We start from the raw sequence: 22,692 nt of genomic DNA, 5'->3' as shown, positions 1-22,692 counted from the left end.
TATATTCATATAATTTCAGTTTCAATAGTCTGGTAGTTACATGATACTTTCGCATCTATAATATAACAAGTACACGGTTTTAAAATTCAAATGTTTTTATACAATCGTTAATAGTAATCTTTGTTCATTTTATATTATTGTTGTAAAATGATCAAAATATTTAATATTTAAGATAATATTATATTTATAACATTACTACATTACTTAATATTATCTATAATATTTTAAATAAAATAGTTAATTTTACATTAATGTAATGGCCATAAGTGCGTCTTTTCATCGTAATGTACTTTTATTAACTCAAGTAATTCAACCTAATAATGAGTTCAAAAAATATTTTCGTGAGGTATTTTTCATTAAGTATTAAATAAAATATTAAATATGCTTGAAAATATGTTTAAACATATTACTTTACTTATTATTTTTGCATTGATTAAATAATATTCTAATTTTTAGGGTATGTTTGACAAACCCAATACAGCAGGTTTCCTACATATTTCATATTATTTATTAACAGTATATGATTCAGAACGTTTTAAAAAATTGATTGAATGGCCTGTAATTTGCAAGAAAACTGAAGCAAAGTATCGTAATAATGTTAAAGATTATTTAACAATTATATCTGCAGAAAATCTTGATATTGATTTTCCACCTATACTTACTTCTCACTTAATTCATGCAGGTGGAACTAAATTTACAATTATTATGTGGAAATTATCAGAAGTAGTTATAAGAAGATACCTTATAAGAGAAAGTAAGTTTATTATTTATAAATATATTATTTTTTTTATTATTAATTTAAATTATATTATTATATATTTATCATAAATTTCTTATATTTATATAAATATTTTGTTTTTTTACTAAAAAATTTTATTTTTTATAGCTAATAATAATATTGCATTTGCACCACGAATAGGAAATAAAGGAAATCTAGCAAAAAAATTTTTAGAAGAAACCAATGCTAAGATTAATTTTAATATTTTGAATCAACATAAAAATTTATTAGAAATGGAGAATACAATTAAATATGTTTTGCAGTAATATTTATTCTCTTTTTATTTATATATATAATTAAAATTTTCTTTTCAATTAAAATATTAATTATATTATATATTTATTTTTTAGGAAAGAAAATGAAAGACTAAATAAAAGTAGAGCAGAAATTTTTGAAAAAGAACAATTAATAACAAATCTTCCGCAAACAGCACCAGTACATCCTTCAATTAAAAAATGTTTAAGAGATATAGATAATGAAGAAGCAACAAAAAGTTGGTATCATATTTAATCCATTTTTTCATTATATATTTATATATATTTATTATAGTTAATATTATATATTTATAATTAGTATTATTTATAATTTTAATCATCAAAATAATAATAATTTATTAATTTTAGAATGGAAAATGCATATAAATAAGTGCATAAATCATATACAAAAGAGAAATGTAATTTTGAAAGATATTGAACAGCTTGGTCATAAAATTAATAATATAATATTAAGTAATACTAACGATATTAAAATGTTAAATACAAAACAAAAAATAAATCATTTAGAAATTTCAGAATTATTTTCTCCAGATATGCAAGTAAGTTATATTATAATGTATATATTATTTTATATATTAATGAGAAGTAATAAAAATAAAAATATTTTATATTTCAGTGTCTTTTGTTTCGATTATATAAAGATGATAAATTAATATTAAATAATTTTATTTTATTATTTCATTTTCTTTTAATTCAACTAAAAAAACGATTAAAATTGAATATATTAGAGGATTTTTCAGAATATTCACTACAAGTAGAAGGTAGTTGTAAAGATATAAAAGCTGCATTCAATATAATGCAAACACATTTAATAGATATCACAAAAATAATGTTAGAAACACAAGATATTTTATATCAAAAAAAAATATATGATCATAATGATACTATATTACCTATGATGCATAATGTACTTATTATGTCATCTCCTCTTATTAAAATTAATACAAACTGTAATGATGAAGAAAATAATTTTCAGAAAAGATTACAATTAACTCCTGTAGAAGGTAAGATTGATGTTGTTTAAAATTGCTATATATATATGTATATATATATTCAAAAATATTTTTTAGCTCCACATAAATCATTATTTTCAAGATATGAACATCTAAAACAAAGTCATGTATCAGATGGATCAAAATTAAGAGAAAATTTATTAGTATCACGAATCAATTTTGATGATGTAATTGTAAATATAAATAATGATAAGCCATCTTTACATATGCATATGCTATCATCTAAAAAAAATTTTTCATCTTTCAAACAAGCAGAAAAATATTCACGATTATTTTCTACTCGTATAAAACGAAATATGATAGGTATGTAACCATTATTATATATTTTTTTTTTTTTGGAAATTGAAAACTTCTCTTTTTTTTTCACAGTAGCGGCAGCAAATACAAGTATAATGTCTTTATCTTGTTCTTCAAAAGCAAATTCAACCACAATTGCAAATGCAATTGAAGAAATACATGATATATCAGATCTTAATTTAAATAAATCAGAAGTCATTTCAACAAAAAATATCTGTAATATAAAGGTAGAATTTGCTACTCCGGAAAAATTAACTATTGAACAAGAAAAATCAGAAGATATATTAGAAATGGAAGATATGATAAATGATTTCTCAAATAAAGCTAATGCACATAATATATACAAAACAGTAGAAATTAAAGGTGACGATAATAATATTATTGTAACTGACCAAACTAAACAAAATAGACGTTCTATTGGGGATCTAGTTGAACGTTATAAAAAATTATTGAAAGTAAGCAATCGTACACCAAGTCCTAATATTAATAATACAAAATGTGACAATAAATAGTTGTAAAAATTGAAACCTATTGTAGAATTATATTGTAGAATTAGCCATTTACCAATATGTATGTAAGGAAATACATTTTTATAGTTTCTTTAAAACAAAATTTAATTATTTTTTTATATATTTACTAAATTTATTAAAAAATATATAAATATAAAAATATATAAAAAATATATAAATTATTAAAAAATTAAGTTAAAAAAAAGAAAATTATAATAATTTATTATAATGATACATTTCATAATCATTAACAATTATGTTAAAAAAAAATATTTAAATTTTTTATAATTTATATTAAAAAATTAATATATTAAAAAAATATACATTATATATATATATATATATATATATACACATAAGGATATATATATATCCATGACAGATCATTCATAGATTTATATTTTGAAAAAATTAATTTTAAAATTCATTATATACATGATATTTATATTTACATAAATAAAATGTAATTTTTTAAATAATATTATAATATTTTAACATTATACATACATACATATATATATATGTTATATTTTTTATTTGTATAAGCCATTTATATATTTTGCTATGACAATATATTTATAATACAATAATTTCTTAAATTATATAAAATAAATAATATTTTGAATAAATAAAAAAAATTATTTAAAAAGTGCAATATTACATAATTGTTATATATATCATAATAATTTTAGTATTTTCATAGAAATTCACCAAAATATATTGCCGGTAGTAGAATATATATATGTTGTGTTTGTATTTTAATTTAAGGTTATACTTAACAAAGTGTTATGTTTAAATGAAATAAAAATTCCAATTAAATATTAGTATATTTAATTATGGAAAATAATCATTGAATTGATAAAATTTTAATAAATTAAACATTATGAAACTAGTAAAACCTAATTGGGTTACGCACGATGGTTTGTATAAAATGTATTATTTGAATTTATCTAATGTTTATAATTGTATTTTCATATCATAAAATTTTTATTTTTTAGGATATTCAATCTTTTCCGTGGATATACATCCTGATGGGAAAAGATTTGCTACTGGTGGCCAAGGTATAATATCAATTCTTTTAATTTATTTATTTATTGTCAATTTTTTTCTAACATTGATTTTGTTATTTTAATATAGTTTTTGATTTATATTTGTTATTATTCTTAATTATAGGTGGTGATTCTGGTAGAGTTGTTATATGGAATATGGAACCAGTAGTTAATGAAATTGCAGAATTAGATGAAAATATTCCAAAAATGTTATGTCAATTAGATAATCATCTTGGTATGATACATGATAAAATTTAGTATATTTTCTAAATTATATTATATTGATAAACTTTTATATTGATAATATAAAATTTATAGCTTGTGTCAATTGTGTGAGATGGAGTAATACTGGATTATTAGCATCAGGTGGTGTAGATAAATTAATTATGATCTGGAGATTGTCAGGTGGATCAGGTGGAAGTTCAATATTTGGTGGAAAATCCAGTATTGAAACATGGCGTTGCATAGCTACATTACGTTCACATGAAGCTGATGTACTTGATCTTGCATGGGCACCACATAGTCCATGGTTAGCTTCTGCATCAGTAGATAACAGTGTAATCGTATGGGATGCATCAAAATTTCCAGCTATTGTAGCTGTTTTAAAAGGTCATACTGGATTTGTAAAAGGAATTACATGGGATCCTGTAGGAAAATATTTAGCATCTCAGTCTGATGATAAAACATTAAGAGTATGGCGTACTACAGATTGGACAGAAGCTGCACTAATATCAGAACCATTTGATGAATGTGGTGGAACAACTCATGTTTTAAGACTTTCTTGGAGTCCAGATGGACAATATTTAGTATCAGCTCATGCAATGAATGGTGGAGGTCCAACAGCACAAATAATTGAAAGAGATGGATGGACACAAGATAAAGATTTTGTTGGTCATCGTAAAGCTGTCACATGTGTGGTATATATCTAATCTAAAAACAATAAATTTTATAAATTTATATATTTAAAATTATTAAATATATTTAATTCATTAATATTCTTTATATATATTCATTCTTTATATGTTGCAGAGATTTAATGGTAATATTTTACAAAAGAAGCAACCTGGTTCTTCTAAACCACAACAATATTGTTGTGTTGCTATAGGATCACGTGATCGTTCTTTATCTGTATGGTTAACATCTTTGAAACGGCCTTTAGTTGTCATTCATGAATTATTTACACACTCAGTCTTAGATGCTAGTTGGTCACCATGTGGTCTTCGATTAGCTGCTTGTTCTTGGGATGGATCTGTTGTACTTATTGAATTTACACAACAAGAATTAGGTCAACCATTAGATCCTGCTGAACAAGTATTATATATAAAATTATACAAAATATTTTAGTAACAAATTGTATATTTATTATTAGTATGTAATTATTTTCATTTTATTATAGAGTAGTCTTCATGAACGTTTATATGGTAAACCATTAGTTCAAGGTGGTTGCACAGTAATGGAAGCACCTGAACTTCTTAATCTAAAAACATCAGTACCATCGGCACAAACTACAACACTTTTAAATACAAATTTACATCCACCCACTACTACTGCAACTACTCCTGCCAAAGGTCCAATTAATAAACAAATTGAAACAAGAACATCAGATGGTAAAAGACGAATAACACCAATGTTTATACCACCACCATCTGATACAATGTAAGTTAGAGATTTTATTTTTATAATATTATAATTTCTTGTATGTATTTTTTTATTAAATTAATTATTTTTATTTAGGGATTCTTCAAGTAATAGATTAAGAACTCCAACATTTACAAGTCAAGTAAAAAGTTCTATTGTTATTGAAAAACGAAATGATGTTGTGACACCCAATGTTACTTCTTCTGTACATTCAACGAATATAAATAGCCAAACTTCTACACTTACATTGAAACGTCGTGACCAGTCCACACCTAAATCATATCACACTTCATTTAACAAAAAACCAAAAATTACATCTGAAAGAAATACAAACCAAATTATACTGCCTCCATTAAAACCGTCCAGTTCATTATCTCAACAAGCTGGTCATTATGCAGTAACTGTTACTAATAGCCAAGGTTTAGCTCATTTACAAGTATTTAAAGGTACAGATTCTGAACCAACTTGGGATTTGTATTTGGGATATAGTGCTGTAGCGCTTGCAGCGTCGCCGGCAGTTATAGCACTTGGATTAGAAGATGGTAGTCTGCATACATTTCATCCTATAAAAGGATGCCGTCCAGCACCACCTTTAGCACCACCTGCACCACTTGCAAAAGTTCATGCAGTTGGAAATGCAGTATTAATTTTTTAATTATTATTTTTATTTTTTTAATTTAAAAATTATTCAAAATGTATCAATATTTTTAGGTAATGGTTATATCAAGTTGTGGTGCTGTACGTGTTTGGGAAATAGGATATTCGTGTAGAATGATAGTTTCTACATCTGCTGCACATTTAGCAGTACCTGGTACTTCTTTATTGTCCTGTACTTTATATAATGGAATGCCGCATTTAGCTTTTACTAATGCTAGGGCATATATATATCATAAAGAAATGGGTATATAAATTATATTTTTAATAAAATCATATATTTTATACATTAAATATAATATATTTATAAAAAAATATTAGGTACATGGTTATTAATCGGTGATAGTCAAGATCCTATATGGCGTTGGGCTTCATTTAATGCATCAAGTGCATCGGGAAATAGAGCTCCCAAAGGACCATTATCTTCCTTACAAGAAGGACTATTTAGAACAGCAGGAAATACTTTCCCTAATCCGAGATTACCACATAGTGCTCCAAGTGTAGTATCTTATTTAGAACAACAATTACTTGCTTCTAAGGCTCTTGGAAGTGCTCAAGAATATATGCATTGGCTCATGGCTTTAGTATCATTTTTATTAACTCAAGGTATAGATATACATTTTTTTAATTTTATCTTCATATTTTATAAAATAATATTTTTTTAGATGGATTGGAAAAACGTCTGAGATTAATCCTAGATGAATTTTTGGGTCCAAGTCATACATCAGCTTCTAAAAGTATATGGGATCCTTTAATTTTGGTATTATTTTAGTATTTATTCTATTAATATATTATTATTAATTGTATAAATATAATATCAATATTTTTCTGTTCATTATATAGGGAATTAAAAAACATAAACTTTTGGAAGATGTATTATCTATTATTGGAGGACATCTTCGTTGGCAAAGATTGTATCTTGAATACATGGAACAATTAACAGCGCTAAAAAACCAAATTAATTAAAAGCAATTATTAAAAATATATATTTAAAATAATATATAAAACATAATGTGATTATTATATGTTCTAAAACGGTGTTAGAAAACTTGAGAACATAATTATATTTATAATGAAAAAAAAAAATTACAATGGTAAGTTCATAAATTTCTTACTTCAAACAATTAAATAATATGATCATTTCCGATTTTAACAATAATAACATAAGTATGTAAGTAAATAGCGATTCAATTTCATATCTCATCATTTTTTATTATCTTTTTAATTTAAATATTATAATACATTACTATAAATAAGTATACAAATATATATACATAAATTAAGTATATTTTTAAAGCAAGAAATTTATGAATTCATAATTATAAAAACTGCCTTATTTATTTTAAATTCGCGCTCAGGTTTTCAAGTGCCCTTTTAGGATTAACATTTACATTTCTTGTATATTTTTAAAAATAATCTTTATAAAATAAAAATATTGTACAGTTTTTTTTATATCGTACATAATGTGATGATGAAAATACGTATATAATAATAATAGTGAGATTTTATATTAAATAAATGATTTTTTATTTTGAAGCTTAATAACATTTATTATTAAGCAAAAATTTAAGTACTTGTTTTTATTAGAAAAATTTCTAATATTTATACGTAATATTACGTATAAGAGTAAAAAGATATAAGATATTAGTTGATTAGAAATTTTAACAATTTTATATCATCTTTATACAATACATTTTAAACAAATCAAGAATCAGACAATATATATAACGATTATTAAACTTTAATATTAACATGAAAATATTTTCCTTATTTAGATTATAATTATATTTATTCATAAAAAATACTTATACTAATACAATATAATATTCAAAAATATAATACAATAAAGAAATCATTTGATGTATTTCACATAATTTGAATACATGCTATTTCACAAACTTATTAATTTTTTTAATAAAATTGTAATTCAAAATAATGTGGTAAATATAAATAAATACTAGAAAATTTTTTTTTATATAAAATTAATAATAAAATTATAAAATTTATGAAGTACATCAAATTAAATATGTATAATATTATATCTATTATAATAAAAACTATTATTTATGTTAAATGCAATTGTTTTATATATTGTTTTAATATATTTTTTTAATAATTGTGATATAATATAAAAATGTATTATATATTTATCATCAATATTTTCATATGTATATAACAGATAAAAACAATATTTACATGAATAATAAATTAACTATTCACATATATTTTATTGTATATAAAACATAAGACATTTAAAACATTAAGAAAAACATTGAAAATATACAACTATTGATTAATAAATGATATTAAATTTGTTTTTTTATGTACTATATAAATTGCATCAAGATATTTACATTATTCAATCTATATTAAATAACGTAATAAAAAATATAAATTAAATACAGAATCTGTTTGCAAAATATTTTGTATAAAAATAATCATTTTAAAAATTCCTAAAAATAATACAAAATTATTTTTATATAATAAAATTTATAAATATTTTCATATAATGAACGATATGAATATATTTCCATTCATGAATTTAATAATGAATTTTATATAATTACATTTTTTGATATAAGAACATATAGAAATATATATAATATAAAAATTCTAGACATAAATGCAAAAATATTATATTTATATGATGAAATTTTCAGTTATTTATTTGTCTCTCAATTGACATTGTAATTAAGAAAATAAAAATGTTCAATATAATTTTAGATGAAAATATGTTAAATATGCATAAATTAATTTTATGTTTATATTAAGGCATTTATATTTTAAGGCATTTATGATTAGGCTCAAAATATTTGAATAATTACATACATAAAAATAAAATCAATTTCCTTTAAAAAATTTAAATATTCATTAAATTATAAAAAATCATTAATAACATAACAAATAATGTATATTCTGACATATATTTATATATGATATAATATATAAATAGTTCCAAAAATTACATTGAATATAAAATTGTATAAATTATATAAGAATATGTTAACTATTTTAATTCAAGAAAAATATTTATTGAATTTAGAAAATTATTTAATAAAAAAATTTTTTTATGAAATATAAAAATTTTTAAATAAAAAAATTATTATTGCAAAACTAAAAAATTTTATCTTATTTGATGCATATGTGTACTTCTAACTATCTATAATTATTGTCAGAACAAATTAATTAATATATAGCAATCAATAAGAATCTAGTTTTAAAAATAAAATTAAAAAATTAATTTTTCATAAAATAATTACATTTCATTTATAAAAAGTTATCATATATTTCAAATTATAAAATTATTAAAAATAAAAAAATATTATAATTTAACATTATGTTTAAAAAACTTAAATAATATCATTATTATACATATATATAATTATTATTTTTACTTCTATTCTATTCTAATTAATATTTCGAAAATTCATTAGTATGATACAAAAATTTTTATAATTTATAATTATCTATGTCTATCTTGAGCTAATGCAATTATTTTAATTTTTAATAACTTTTAAACCTTTTGTACATTTAATAATCGCCCTCATTAAAAAAAAAATTACAATATTACAATACTTAAATATTCATATTAAGAAATATATACAAATAAATATAAGTTTAAAATCAAGACTATTATGTATTAAATTAAATCATATGTAACATATACTTTCAACAATACATATATCAATAATACATATTCTTCAATTCAATAATGAATTCTAATTAATATTTAATATAAGACAGACTATAAAATATATTAATTATATCTTTCATTGTAATAATGTTCAGTATATTAACAATTGTGATACTATTATTATCAATATAATTAATGAATTTTAAAGTCTATGTTAAATAGTGCATGTATATATATGTATATATATATATATATATATATATAATATATGTATATATATATATATATATACATATATTACATATATATAAATATATATACTTCATAATTATATAGAATGTTAATATATTTATGGGAAAATCATTATTAGAAAATCAATTTTAGAAATAAACTCTCAAAACAAACAAACTCAAAAATTAATATAAGAATGTTGGTTAAGTATTGTTTATTAAGTTATAATTATTTAAGTTTATGTTAGATAAAATAAGATAAAAAAATAAAATAATAAAATATAATAGTAAGTAAAATCGTTCTATATGTGTTACATTATTGTTTTATCTAATGCAACTTAAATTGTTTATAATTTAATAAATGAATTTCAATCAAGATTCGTATATAACAATTTTTGTGTTTGTTTTAGTCTCTAAAATCAATCTTCTAAAAGGGTATCATAAATTAATAACATTCTATATATATATATATATATATATATATATATTTATATATATATTTATATGCATAAATCAAACTTTATTAAGCTTTAGTAATATTATGATCTTTCATAATACTGCAGTTTATAATTTTAATTGTTATATTGTTTTTCAATATAAAGACCTACTATATTGAACAAATCTAATCACTGTCGATTGTAACAGATTCTTTTAATTCTGATTCATCAACATAATGATTCTTTGAATTTCTTTCTTCTGCAGATTTTACACACTACAACAATTTATTAATGAATTTATGTAAATTATTATCAATTATTGTATTCAAAGTTATAAGTATTATTTTATCAAATATATTTTCTCTCTCAAATTTTATAAAAAAATACAAAAAAACTTACATCTTCAATTCTTATACGAGGTGATGCAATTTGTTCAGGAAAATGCCAAGGTTTATAATTTGGATTATTAACTAATTTCCAATTAGGATAAGCTACAGAAGCTTTATGTAATTTTTTAACCATCTAAAATAAAAAATATAATTTAAAAATTTGATATAAATGAACATAAAAATATATACCTTTGGAGCAAATATTTGTGTAATTTTATTAACTAGCCAAACTGGTAATTTTCCATGTGGATCAGTATGAGATACATAACCCAATTCAGAACCATCACCATTTCGAGATGGTCTTACAATATATCCTTAAATTAAAGAATTTAATAATGAAATAATATAGATATATATAGATAAATAATGAAATTTATATTTCAAATAATAATAAATTTAAATAATAAATTTTACCTGTAAGATAAGATGTTGCCCGAACAAATTGTTTTCGTGGAGGATAATCTTTATGAAAAACAGAATGATTCAAAATTAATTGCTCTATACCAGTATCTAGCCATGATCTTTGTAGAATAAAATCTCTGTTTTTCAATGGAGATGGACAGGCCACTAATTAATATATATATACATATATATTCATATTATTTTTATATAAATAATTATAATCTCTTTATATAAACAAATAGAATTAATCAATAGTATTAAATACTTGCTTGAATAATAACCAATATCATTATTTGGATTAAAAAAACCTATGTCTTTTGATTCAATCATATGAGTATCCCAAACCTTTCGATATTCAGGATCATGTAATACATCATATAATGTTTCTGGAAGGACATCAGGAAAACGAGTTCTAATCTGTAAAATATTTATATAAATAAAATTATAAATAATTTTAAAAAAATTACAAAGAATAATAGAAAATTAAAAAATTTCAAAAAATAAATTAAAAAATACCTACTTTTACCATTCTAAAACTAATTCCTGATACAGATTTTGTCCAAACTGATAAATCAGGTTTATTATAATCTAATCTCCAATCATTATTATTATCATATAATTGTTTCAATTTCTCAAAATCTTTATCTTCAGCAATTTTAACAATTCCAATATCCATTTTATAAGAATATTATCTATGAAACAATCAATATAATTAATATATAAATATATTATAATTTTTAAAATAAATACAATGACAAATTTTTAAATGAATTTTATAAATTATTATTATCATATATTGATAAAAAGTTAAAAATGAAAATACCTGTTATTCATAGAGTTTTTAGAAGATTAATAAAAAATCTATGCATGTTCAGATCTGGTACATAATAGGCTTTACATTTATGCCAGAATAATCTTTTGGCAGTCTTAATCATTGTTTTGATTTCCAAAGGTAAAAATTAAATGTATTATACTTGAATTTCATTCATACTAAAAGAAAAAATAAAAATATGCTAATTTTGGGTGAATTAATATAATGAATTGAAATACAACCTTTTGTCTAATAGAATACACTTTTAATTCTGTCACTACTAATCACTCATTATTGAATCATTAATAATTGTATAATAACAATATTATAAATAATAACAATAGTATAAAGTTATAAGTAAGAATAATAATATAAATAAAAACAAAAATTTAAATAATTCGTACAAACAATATTTTGTATATTTTCCTGAAATTAAAAACAAATAATCTGGATAATAATTTTCTACCCTCGTATAAGTATACATACCTCATGTATATTAAACTGATCACTATTTACAATATAAGAATATTTTAAAAAATTAAAAATTAAAAAACTTATTTTATATATTTAATTTAAATCAACACAAATTGTGTATAAAAAAATATTTATAAAGTTAAATTTTAATCCATATAATAAAATCTGCACTGAAAGAATCTACTGACTTATGTGTTGTTACCGGTGTGATATATATTATTAACAGGTTAGTTGGTATTTAACATCAATGAGATTATCTTTATATTTACATTCTCTAAGTTTTTATTACATTAAAATATCATTTAATTTTTTATTTAAAGAATATTTTATTTTATTTGTAAGTATCTTAATTCTTAAATAGATATTGTTGAATTTATTATTATATTTTACATATAATTTTCTTTATATTTAGTAAATACATATCGATACATATATCTTTTTAAAGTTAATATAATATTAATAATAATTTTTTATATATATTTGTAAATCATTTAGTTAAATCTTAAGTTAAAAAAAAAGTTTTTTTTTTAATTTAATAATCAAAAATATATAAAATATAATATGAAAAATAATATAAAAAATATGTAAAATATAATTTTAATAATTAAAATTAATTATTTTTAATTAATTAATTAATTTGTAATTAATTATTACTTATTTATCGTATATTCATAATATAAAAAAAATTTTTTTTTTCATGCAATACAAATTTATTTTTTTATTATTTATCAATAATATTTTTAAGTATAATTAATTTCAATAATATTATTAAATTTATTCATAATTTTATATTTTAGGTTATTCTATGCTGAAAAATACTTAAGATGGCTTTAAAAATTTCTGTTAATACTGGAAATATTGATTTGGATAATAAAATCAATGAATGGTTGAAATGGAACAAGGTTTTTAATATAATATTTTGAATATAATTTAATATATATATTATATTTCAAATGGATATATTAATTACAAAAATATGTTTAATATTTTTTAGGATGTAATTCATGAACATAAAGTTCAAGAACTCATCCTTAATAATAATAATAAAGTATTATCTTCCTTATTCTTAAAAAGACTTGAATTTGGTACAGCTGGTTTAAGAGGTCGTATGGGTCCAGGATATAATCAAATAAATGATTTAGTTATAATTCAAACTGGTCAAGGTTTATCAATGTATTTACTTGATACCATAGTTGATGCAACTGAAAAAGGTATTATAATAGGATATGATGGACGTCATTGCAGTAAAAGGTAAAATTATTTAATTTATAATTTCTAATCTAATAATTTATAAATTTCATATAATTATTGTATATATATTATATATATTTGAATATTATCGATGTTAAATAAAATTTTTACAATATTATTTTAGATTTGCAGAATTAACAGCTGCAATTTTCATGGCAAGAAATATAAAAGTCTATCTTTTTTCAAAAGTTGTACCAACTCCATTTATACCTTATAGTATATTAAAATATAAATGTGCTGCTGGAGTAATGATTACAGCATCTCATAATCCTAAAAATGACAATGGTTATAAAGTTTATTGGGAGAATGGTGCACAAATAATATCACCACATGATAAAGAAATTCAAAAATATATATTTAATCATTTGGAACCAATGGAATCTTCATGGAATATAACAAAAATTTATGAAAATTCTTTATATCTAAATCCATGGGATAATATTATGCAATCTTATTTTAATGATCTCAAAGAAACTGTTTTATATCCAGAAGTAAATAAAAATACAATATTAAAATTTACTTATACTCCTATGCATGGAGTTGGATATCAATATATGACTGCAGCTTTTAATGCTGCAAATTTTAAGGTATTATTATAACTTTTTTAATACTTATATATAAATTTATTTTAAATAAGATTTATTATATAAATTTTTATAATTCAGCTTTAGTTAAATTATTATTAAACACATTAATAAATATATTAAACAAATATTAATAAACATAAATAAATTAAACAAAACATTTTTATATTATTTTAATTATTTTATACAGTTTATATTTTTTTTCAATAGCCATTATTCTTTATAGCCATTTATAATAGTGGAAGAACAAAAGTTACCTGATCCAGAATTCCCAACTGTAAAATTTCCAAATCCTGAAGAAGGAAAAAGTACTCTAGATCTTAGCATACAAGTGGCAAATAAAAATTCTTCTTCTATTATTCTTGCCAATGATCCAGATGCAGATAGAGTAGCTTGTGCTACAAAAATGAAGAAGTACATGATACTTTTTGTTAATATTTATATAATTCTAGAATTTATTTATTATTTTTTATTATTTTAATAGTGATGAATGGTATATTTTTTCTGGTAATGAATTGGGAGCACTTTTGGGTTGGTGGATGATACATAAATATCAAGTACAACATACTGATACAGACTTTTCAAATGTATATATGTTAGCATCTACAGTTTCAAGTAAAATTTTAGCATCAATGGCTAAACAAGAAGGATTTAATTTTGAAGTATGTATGTTAAAAATAAAATTAAAATATTTGTTATTTTTGTTATCACATATTTTCTTTTGTTTCAAAAGGAAACATTAACAGGTTTTAAATGGATGGGTAATAAAACTATAGAACTAGAAAAAATGGGTAAAATAGTTCTGTTTGCATATGAAGAAGCTATTGGATTTATGTGTGGTTCAAAAGTTTTTGATAAAGATGGCATCAGTGCTGGAATGCATATAGCAGAATTAGCTGCTTATCTTGAAACTATGGGATTAACTCTGCATGACAAGTTAAATGAAATATATAATCAGTGTGTAATATTTTAATTTTATCATATTTTATATTAGAAATATTTATTAAAATGAATGATATAATTATAATTTTATAATTTTATATTTATTTATGATATGTATATATTTGATTTAGATATGGATATCATATATCTAAGAATTCATATTGGATATGTCATGAACCAAATATAATCAAAAAAATATTTGAAAGATTACGGACATATTTGGGAAAACCAAATACAGTAAGACAATATATATTTAAAATATTATTATTATATTACTTTAATTTTAAATATTTTTTAGTATCCAACAAATATTCTCAATGGAAAGTATCCCATAATAGGTATTCGTGATTTAACAACTGGTTATGACAATACAAAACCAGAAAACAAGGCCATTTTACCTATTTCAAAATCTAATCAAATGATAACATTTACATTTAAAAATGGTTTAGTTGTAACATTAAGAACTAGTGGTACTGAACCTAAAATTAAATATTATAGTGAATTATGTGCATCTCCTGAAGAACAGTAAGTTATTCATATTTTTAATTTCAATATAAGTTTAATTTTTGAAGATTTTATAAAATTATATTACAGAGATATTGAAGTGTTAAAAACTATTCTTGATGAAATGATATTGGCTATTGTGATGGAATTTCTTCAACCTGAAATAAACAATCTTCTATGTCGTGATAAAGAAGAAAAGTAGTTAAAAAAAGAATCTTATAATTTAAATTTATTGTTTTACAAAATAATATTATTATATTTTCTGATAACATATCGTTATTCAAAAGTGTTAATATATTTGTGGATTAGATATCTTTGAATCAAATATATAGAAGTCAAAATAAACATAAAAATTAATGTATATAAATAAACAAAAATTTCTATAGTTCTATTTCTTTTATCTAACATAACTTTTAATTGCTTATAATGTAATAAGTGAGCTTCAATTGAGATTTTTGTACAGCAACTTTTGTATTAATTCTAATCTTTAAAATCAATTTTTTAAAGATCTTCCAAAATATATTAACATCCTGTATACAATTTAATTAACTTTATAATTTCTCATTATTTATAATTATAATCAATGTATTTAATTTGATAATTTTTTTCTTGAAATAGAACATAGTTCATTATATTATATAAGAAAAAATATGGAGCAATAAGTTAATGATTGTTAAAAATTTTGTAAATTTTTACATAATTTTTTCAAAAAATATTTATATTAATAAATTAAGGAATTGAAAGAAACACACACACACACACACATATATTATGAATGTACAGATTTATATTTCATTTTAATATATTAATAATTTATATTAATTTCAATAACATGTTAACATATTTTTTTAATAATTTTATTTCTTTAATATACACTTCAATATATTTTAATTACACGTTCAAATTATATAGATAAATATGTATATATTTTCATTTAATAATATATTACTTTTATTTTTATTCCATTTTCTAAACATAAAATGTAATACACTGAAAAATGCAATTTTATTATATTAAAACATTTTTAATATTTTATATTTTATTTAAAAAAAATAGAAAATTACCTGTTCATCTAAAAAGTTCATGAGAGTATTCATTTTACATTTGAAACCTTCTGTTTTTAACATAGAATATAAAGTATTAATACATATTGGTTCATACATTAAAATTTTATTGTGTAATTCTGTTTTAACAGAAAGAATTTTTAAAAACATATCTTTAATATTTGTATTATCAATTGAAGTGAGTTCAGATTCATCTAATTGTTTTTCTTTATTAATTATTTTTAGTGATAATTCTTTATTTGTACTGTTAATAATATATAATAATAATTATAAAACTTATATTAATTTATGAAAATATTTTAAAATTTTAATAATAAACTCAATATTACAAATATGTAACATACTATTCCTGGGATAACCCTAATTGATATTCATAATTATCAATACAATCAATATCTTTCCTATTATATATTTTTTTCATTGGAGGTTCATCATCTTCACTAGTACTTATTACCATTTTAGATTCTACACTTTTTGATGTACAAATTGTTGGATGTAATTCATCATAAATATATGTTAATAATTTTATAGCTCTTTTTCGTTTCTGTATTTTTAATCCATATTTATTTAATTCTGCCTAAAATAAAATTAATAAAATAAAATAAGTATTAAAAAGTAAGTAAGTAAATAAAATATTAAAAATATAATTTATAATAAAATAATTCTTAACTTACTTGAAGCTCAGTTGTTTTCATATCATTATAATTAGGAGGAGGTGTAACACTATCTCTAATAATTTCATGTGTAGTTGTTTCTCTTTTATGATTACATGTACACACTTGAAAATTATTGTAAGATTTAGTTATATTATTCTTAATATCTTTTGTATTAATATATAAACTTGTTTCTGACCTTGATTTCTTTTGAAATTTTCTATTATATTTTCTTTTAGTTAATAATTTTTCTCTGTTTTGGGATTGTTCTGGAAAAAGTTATATAATAGTAATTATAATTATAGTAATTATAGTCTATAATAGTTTATTATTTTAATTGTTGCAATGTATATCATTTTTTACCTAATTGATTTATTTCTTTAGCAAACAATGAAGTATCGATATTATCATCATTATTATCAATATAAACATTTGCTAAGTAAATATCATTTTCAAAAACTTGGCTATTGTCTTTAGAATTTTCAGTACATGGAATATTTTTATTTTTCTTGTTTTTTTCATATGTATTTATATTTAAATCTTCATCATCCAATTCGGAACTAGAAGATATTAATATAGAGGATTCAATTGAATTATATTTATTTATATTTGATTCTATTGATGAATTTTTTTCAATTGCTTGTAAATCTACATTATTTTCTTGATTTAATTTGAATTCCGAATTTTTATTAATATTTGATTGATGAATATCATTATCTATATTATTCTTTTCTTCATATACACATATTACATTGTTTTTTATATTATTTTTTAATATAGATTCCTTTATAAAATTCCGATATTTTACTATACTATTATTTTCATGTTTTTCTTTATATTTTGAGTACATAGATATTTCATTTTCACTTGTATCAAAATCTGAAAATGTATTATTTTCTGAATTTTCTAAATTTTCTAAATTTTCTAAACTTTTCATATTTTCTTGATGAATCTTTAATGAATCTTTAGATATGAAATATATTTTTTCATTTTCAAGATTACATACATTATTTATATTTTCATTCAACGAATTATTTTTATATTTTTCTATGTTAGATTCTGATGTCATATTATCTATCAATTCATGATTAAAAGACATATTTGCATCATTTTTTTCATGTACTTTTATATCTACTTTTGAATTTTTATCATAATCTGATATATCAATCAAAATATCTTTTTTTGCTTTATATTTTTTTTCTGTAATAGTATTTATTTGAGATATACAATATTCAGAAGAATCATTCTGTCTTATATTAAATGGATTTCTACATATTTTGTAATTTGTTGATAATACTGAATCTTCAGAGTCTACATTAAGATCTGCATTTTCTCTTTGAATTTGTTCAATAAATAAACTAAGATTACTTTTCAATTTTTGTATATTACAATTCATATTATTTGGAGTACTAAAACATTGGATATTTTGCAATAAGTTTATATTTTCTTTAGTATTTTTAAATATTCCAATATTTTCAGATGTAGAAGAATTGATAGTATTGCTCAATAGTTGATTAACTGAATCAAATATACTAGAATTTTCATTATTTTTTGTTTTCTCAACATCTATAATTTTATTAACATATCTTGTTTTTTTAATTTGTGTTGTATCATCAAATAAATCAGGAGATATGTTAGAATTATGAATTGTATTTGTATCATTTAAACAATTAACTATTTTTTGTGATAATTCATCTGTACATTTATCATTCTTTAATTCAATTTCAAATTCTGATTTATCTATGATGTTTTTTTCTAAACATTTCTTATTTAATTTTTTATCATCATTAAATTTATAATCTTTAATTTCATTGATTAAATTTAATATTTCATCATTAGTTAATTTTAAATTATCTTTTTTCTTAAAAATATAATCTTGTTCTTTACTGTCCATTTGATTTTTTATTTTAATTTGTCTTTTTTCTAAAAAAACAAATAATTCTTTTACTTTATATTTTTTTGCTAAATCTTTTAAAAATGGATAATTATTTAAATCATCTAAAATATTTGAATATTTTTCTATAATGCCACAATAAATAAATTCTAAAAATGCTAAAGCAATATTATAAGATACATCTATCCAAGAAATTTTTTCCTTAATGTTAGTAAATAATAAAGTATCATTAGATGTAACATCAAGTAGCATATTTGAACACTGAATATGTAGAACTAATTTATGTGCCCAAATATATTTATCATTTTTAACAAATATTATTATATCACTTGCAGAACTATCATTTAATGAATCACCCCAGTTTGTTATTACTGTATTAATAAATTGCATATTTTGACAATTTTCGCATTTTTCATTTATTTTTTTATGTGATATTTCATATATTTTTTCATTATTACAAAATTCAGTAGGATTTTGATTTGATTCCACATAATTATATATATCGCATGCATTTGCAAAATCTAAAATTTCTTCTTCCTATATATTATACAATATAAATATAATTTCTGAAAATTTAATATTAGTAAATTTAATATTTATTTTACTTACTCTTTGTTTTTCTCCTAAACTTATATATTGTGATAAATTTGATACATAAAAATTGTTTTGATTTAGAGACAATTTTGCTTTATTCCATAATTTTTCTTCCTTAAAATTATAATAAGAAACAATAAGAAACAAATAAATACTTACATTATAAAAATATAATCGTGTAATAATATACCTTATTAAGAAGTTCTTGAAGTAAATGACTTTTTAAATTAGTTTTTTTTGCAATTATATAATTACATTTAATTTTTTCTTTCTGACTTTGAGTAATTGGTTCATCTCCCATTAAAATTTCAGAAATTCTTTCAGTTAAAATATGATTTCTTTCTTTTTCAGAACGTGTTTGAAGTAAAGTTATTTCATTATTCTTTCCTGTTAAAAAATTTTAATAAGAAAATTAAAGTTTAATTTTTATTTAAGAGAAAAATATATGTTTTAATTTAATATACTCTTTTTATTTTTTATTAATGATGGAGGTTTGCTGTTTATAAATCCAAACTTTTCCAACTGACTTTCAGATTTATTTGCTTCTAATATAAATTGATTTAATACTTTAGGTAATTTTTCAATTTCATTTATTTTATCAAGTTCTTCTGCTTCTTGAAGAGATTTTGATAATGCTAAGGCAAGTTGAAAATCAGTTTCTTCATATGAAGTCTAAGAATTTAAAAATATTTATAATATAAAATACAAAATATAAACAAAAATTATCTATAAATTTCTTTAAATAATAATAATATTTAATATAAAAAAATACATACTCTATATGACATTGATTTTTTTTTGTTTTGTACTATAGGTGCAACAAGCAAACCTAGTGATTTTCTTTCATCTTCTTGACGTTTTTGAAGCTCTATAACATCTAATAATTTTTTTGTAGAAATATTATTTTTATATGCACAAATTTTCATATGTAATGCACGAGAATTAAGATCTTTAAATGTTTTAAAACACAAAGGACATACTAGAGCCACTTTTACATCACTATTAGAATTTTTATTATTATCATTATTTTCAAATTTAAAAAATGATGATTCTATAAAAGATTGTGATTCTTGCAAATTTCTTTTCTTTTCTTGTTCTTTTTTTTTTTTGTTGTCTCTTTGGCTTTTGATAAAATTTTTAAATTTTATATTTGTCTTTTTCTTTTGATCTCCATTGAAATAATTAAATTCAGTTAATTTTGTTTTAGAAAATTGTTTTGGACTTTTAAAATCTAATATGCTATCATTTTCAGTTGTAGATATATCATATAAAGATTTATTTTCTTCATTCATTTTTTTAAAAAATAATATATATTATTATTTTATTATTTTATCTTCTTAGATATACTGTAATAAAAATATGAAATAAATATAAAATTAATTATTTTTTTATTTTTATATTATTTAATGTTATATATAATATTTTTTAAATATTAAAAATTAAAAAATGTTATGATACAATAATATTTACTAAATAATATTTCAATATATTTTGCATAATTATTTATTTTATATGTATTATTTACAACATTATTAATTAGATACAAATGTTAATTATAATATTATTAATTAAAATGTTTGACATTTATATTAATAAATATAAGCAATGCACTTTTCTACATTATTTTTAACTAATTGTTTATTATATAATATTTTATAAACTATAGCTAGATTAAAATTTAATTTAATTTTTATTAATTTTAACAAATTAATAAACTACAAATTAATTAACTATTGGATAAAGATGATGTATTAGTCTCAATAATTTCTTTTTTATTTTTTTCTAATATATATTTAACAACATTCTGGAACATGGGTCGACTCCAAAAATATTTTGTTTTCTCATATTGATCTAATAAAGTTTGTTCTTTAGGTTTATTAAGTTCATCAAGTTCAATAATAAATTTTTGATTCTTCTCAATAAAATCACTGCAATAAATATATATATTATAAATATATTTTTTATATATTCAATATTCAATATTAAATATATTATTATATATTTAAAAATTATAATATCTTTTGGATCATTAAAGTTTATTGATTTAATACCATTTTAGTAAATATATAATAAGGTTAAATTGTAATTATTCTATAAATTACAAATATTACAATTGAACATATATATTATTTCATATAATTTTTACGTAATATTTTAAATTTAAAAAAAAAATTTAATATATAAATTTAAATATTTTTTAAATATTTTAATAATCTAATATCTATGTATTTACCTTAACAATAAAAGACCTGCAATAGGAACAAGAATTTTCGTTAAACTTGTAATTATAAATACTGTACCAGCCGGAGTTCCAGCAAAAGTTCGAGGTTGTTTTTTTTTTAAAATTATCGGTTCGAACATTATTCAAATATTATTATATTAAAGTGTGATAACGTATAAAATATTTTTTTGTAACTATATTCATATAATAATTTTATATTGCACAGTGTTGCCAATAATAAAATATACGTAATTTAAAATACACATGTATACATGAAAAAATATTTAAATAAAAAAAATATATTTATTTAGTTATTATAAATAAATTATTAATCTTTATGTTAAAATATTTTAATTTTTTTTAATTTTTTAATTTTTGAAATCATTTATTATTTA

The 22,692-nt window shown here is 19.9% G+C and overlaps 5 protein-coding genes across 10 annotated transcripts; 3 read left to right on the top strand and 2 right to left on the bottom strand.

Annotated features, from left to right (window-relative positions):
- The first annotated feature begins 204 nt into the window (after positions 1-204).
- On the top strand, positions 205-2,975 carry LOC108004288 (uncharacterized). 3 transcript variants are annotated; one of them, XM_062087481.1, is made up of 8 exons: positions 205-346; positions 457-754; positions 887-1,040; positions 1,129-1,271; positions 1,402-1,592; positions 1,670-2,057; positions 2,124-2,369; positions 2,439-2,975. In XM_062087481.1, exons 1-8 carry the CDS (start codon positions 257-259, stop codon positions 2,873-2,875), a joined length of 1,947 nt encoding a protein of 648 aa, XP_061943465.1. In that variant the 5' UTR covers positions 205-256; the 3' UTR covers positions 2,876-2,975. The 3 variants fall into 3 exon arrangements, with proteins under 3 accessions (XP_061943465.1, XP_016922551.1, XP_061943466.1); XM_017067062.3 differs by having other exon boundaries at positions 2,436-2,975; XM_062087482.1 differs by lacking the exon at positions 205-346 and having other exon boundaries at positions 457-584; positions 683-754; positions 2,436-2,975.
- A 617-nt stretch (positions 2,976-3,592) lies between these two features.
- On the top strand, positions 3,593-8,528 carry LOC108004275 (protein HIRA homolog). The gene is made up of 11 exons (XM_017067045.3): positions 3,593-3,792; positions 3,871-3,933; positions 4,046-4,156; positions 4,240-4,838; positions 4,951-5,232; positions 5,318-5,577; positions 5,656-6,199; positions 6,271-6,460; positions 6,535-6,819; positions 6,879-6,973; positions 7,057-8,528. The coding sequence occupies exons 1-11, from the start codon at positions 3,756-3,758 to the stop codon at positions 7,177-7,179; spliced, it is 2,589 nt and encodes an 862-aa protein (XP_016922534.1). The 5' UTR covers positions 3,593-3,755; the 3' UTR covers positions 7,180-8,528.
- On the bottom strand, positions 6,787-12,743 carry LOC108004278 (START domain-containing protein 10-like). The gene is made up of 8 exons (XM_062087480.1): positions 12,603-12,743; positions 12,129-12,295; positions 11,826-11,997; positions 11,575-11,722; positions 11,318-11,470; positions 11,093-11,217; positions 10,914-11,036; positions 6,787-7,158 (listed from the first exon to the last, which is right to left on the bottom strand). The coding sequence occupies exons 3-8, from the start codon at positions 11,979-11,981 to the stop codon at positions 7,150-7,152; spliced, it is 714 nt and encodes a 237-aa protein (XP_061943464.1). The 5' UTR covers positions 11,982-11,997; positions 12,129-12,295; positions 12,603-12,743; the 3' UTR covers positions 6,787-7,149.
- Positions 12,679-17,465, top strand: LOC108004276 (glucose 1,6-bisphosphate synthase). 3 transcript variants are annotated; one of them, XM_017067047.3, is made up of 10 exons: positions 12,679-12,816; positions 13,388-13,492; positions 13,585-13,841; positions 13,966-14,428; positions 14,652-14,839; positions 14,910-15,087; positions 15,159-15,382; positions 15,499-15,604; positions 15,666-15,892; positions 15,962-17,465. In XM_017067047.3, exons 2-10 carry the CDS (start codon positions 13,415-13,417, stop codon positions 16,071-16,073), a joined length of 1,833 nt encoding a protein of 610 aa, XP_016922536.1. In that variant the 5' UTR covers positions 12,679-12,816; positions 13,388-13,414; the 3' UTR covers positions 16,074-17,465. The 3 variants fall into 3 exon arrangements, with proteins under 3 accessions (XP_016922536.1, XP_016922537.1, XP_061943463.1); XM_017067048.3 differs by having other exon boundaries at positions 12,792-12,927; XM_062087479.1 differs by lacking the exon at positions 12,679-12,816 and adding an exon at positions 12,984-13,034.
- LOC108004277 (uncharacterized protein PF3D7_1120600) lies at positions 16,715-22,672 on the bottom strand. 2 transcript variants are annotated; one of them, XM_062087478.1, is made up of 10 exons: positions 22,310-22,672; positions 20,853-21,422; positions 20,541-20,748; positions 20,267-20,463; positions 20,092-20,190; positions 17,952-20,019; positions 17,610-17,857; positions 17,280-17,512; positions 16,936-17,179; positions 16,715-16,861 (listed from the first exon to the last, which is right to left on the bottom strand). In XM_062087478.1, exons 2-10 carry the CDS (start codon positions 21,366-21,368, stop codon positions 16,841-16,843), a joined length of 3,834 nt encoding a protein of 1,277 aa, XP_061943462.1. In that variant the 5' UTR covers positions 21,369-21,422; positions 22,310-22,672; the 3' UTR covers positions 16,715-16,840. The 2 variants fall into 2 exon arrangements, with proteins under 2 accessions (XP_061943462.1, XP_061943461.1); XM_062087477.1 differs by having other exon boundaries at positions 20,853-22,004; positions 22,310-22,649.
- Positions 22,673-22,692: the final 20 nt, after the last annotated feature.

This window comes from Apis cerana, linkage group LG1 (assembly GCF_029169275.1).
Source record: "Apis cerana isolate GH-2021 linkage group LG1, AcerK_1.0, whole genome shotgun sequence".
Classification (NCBI taxonomy): domain Eukaryota; kingdom Metazoa; phylum Arthropoda; class Insecta; order Hymenoptera; family Apidae; genus Apis; species Apis cerana.
This window is presented reverse-complemented; position numbering and strand designations above follow the sequence as displayed.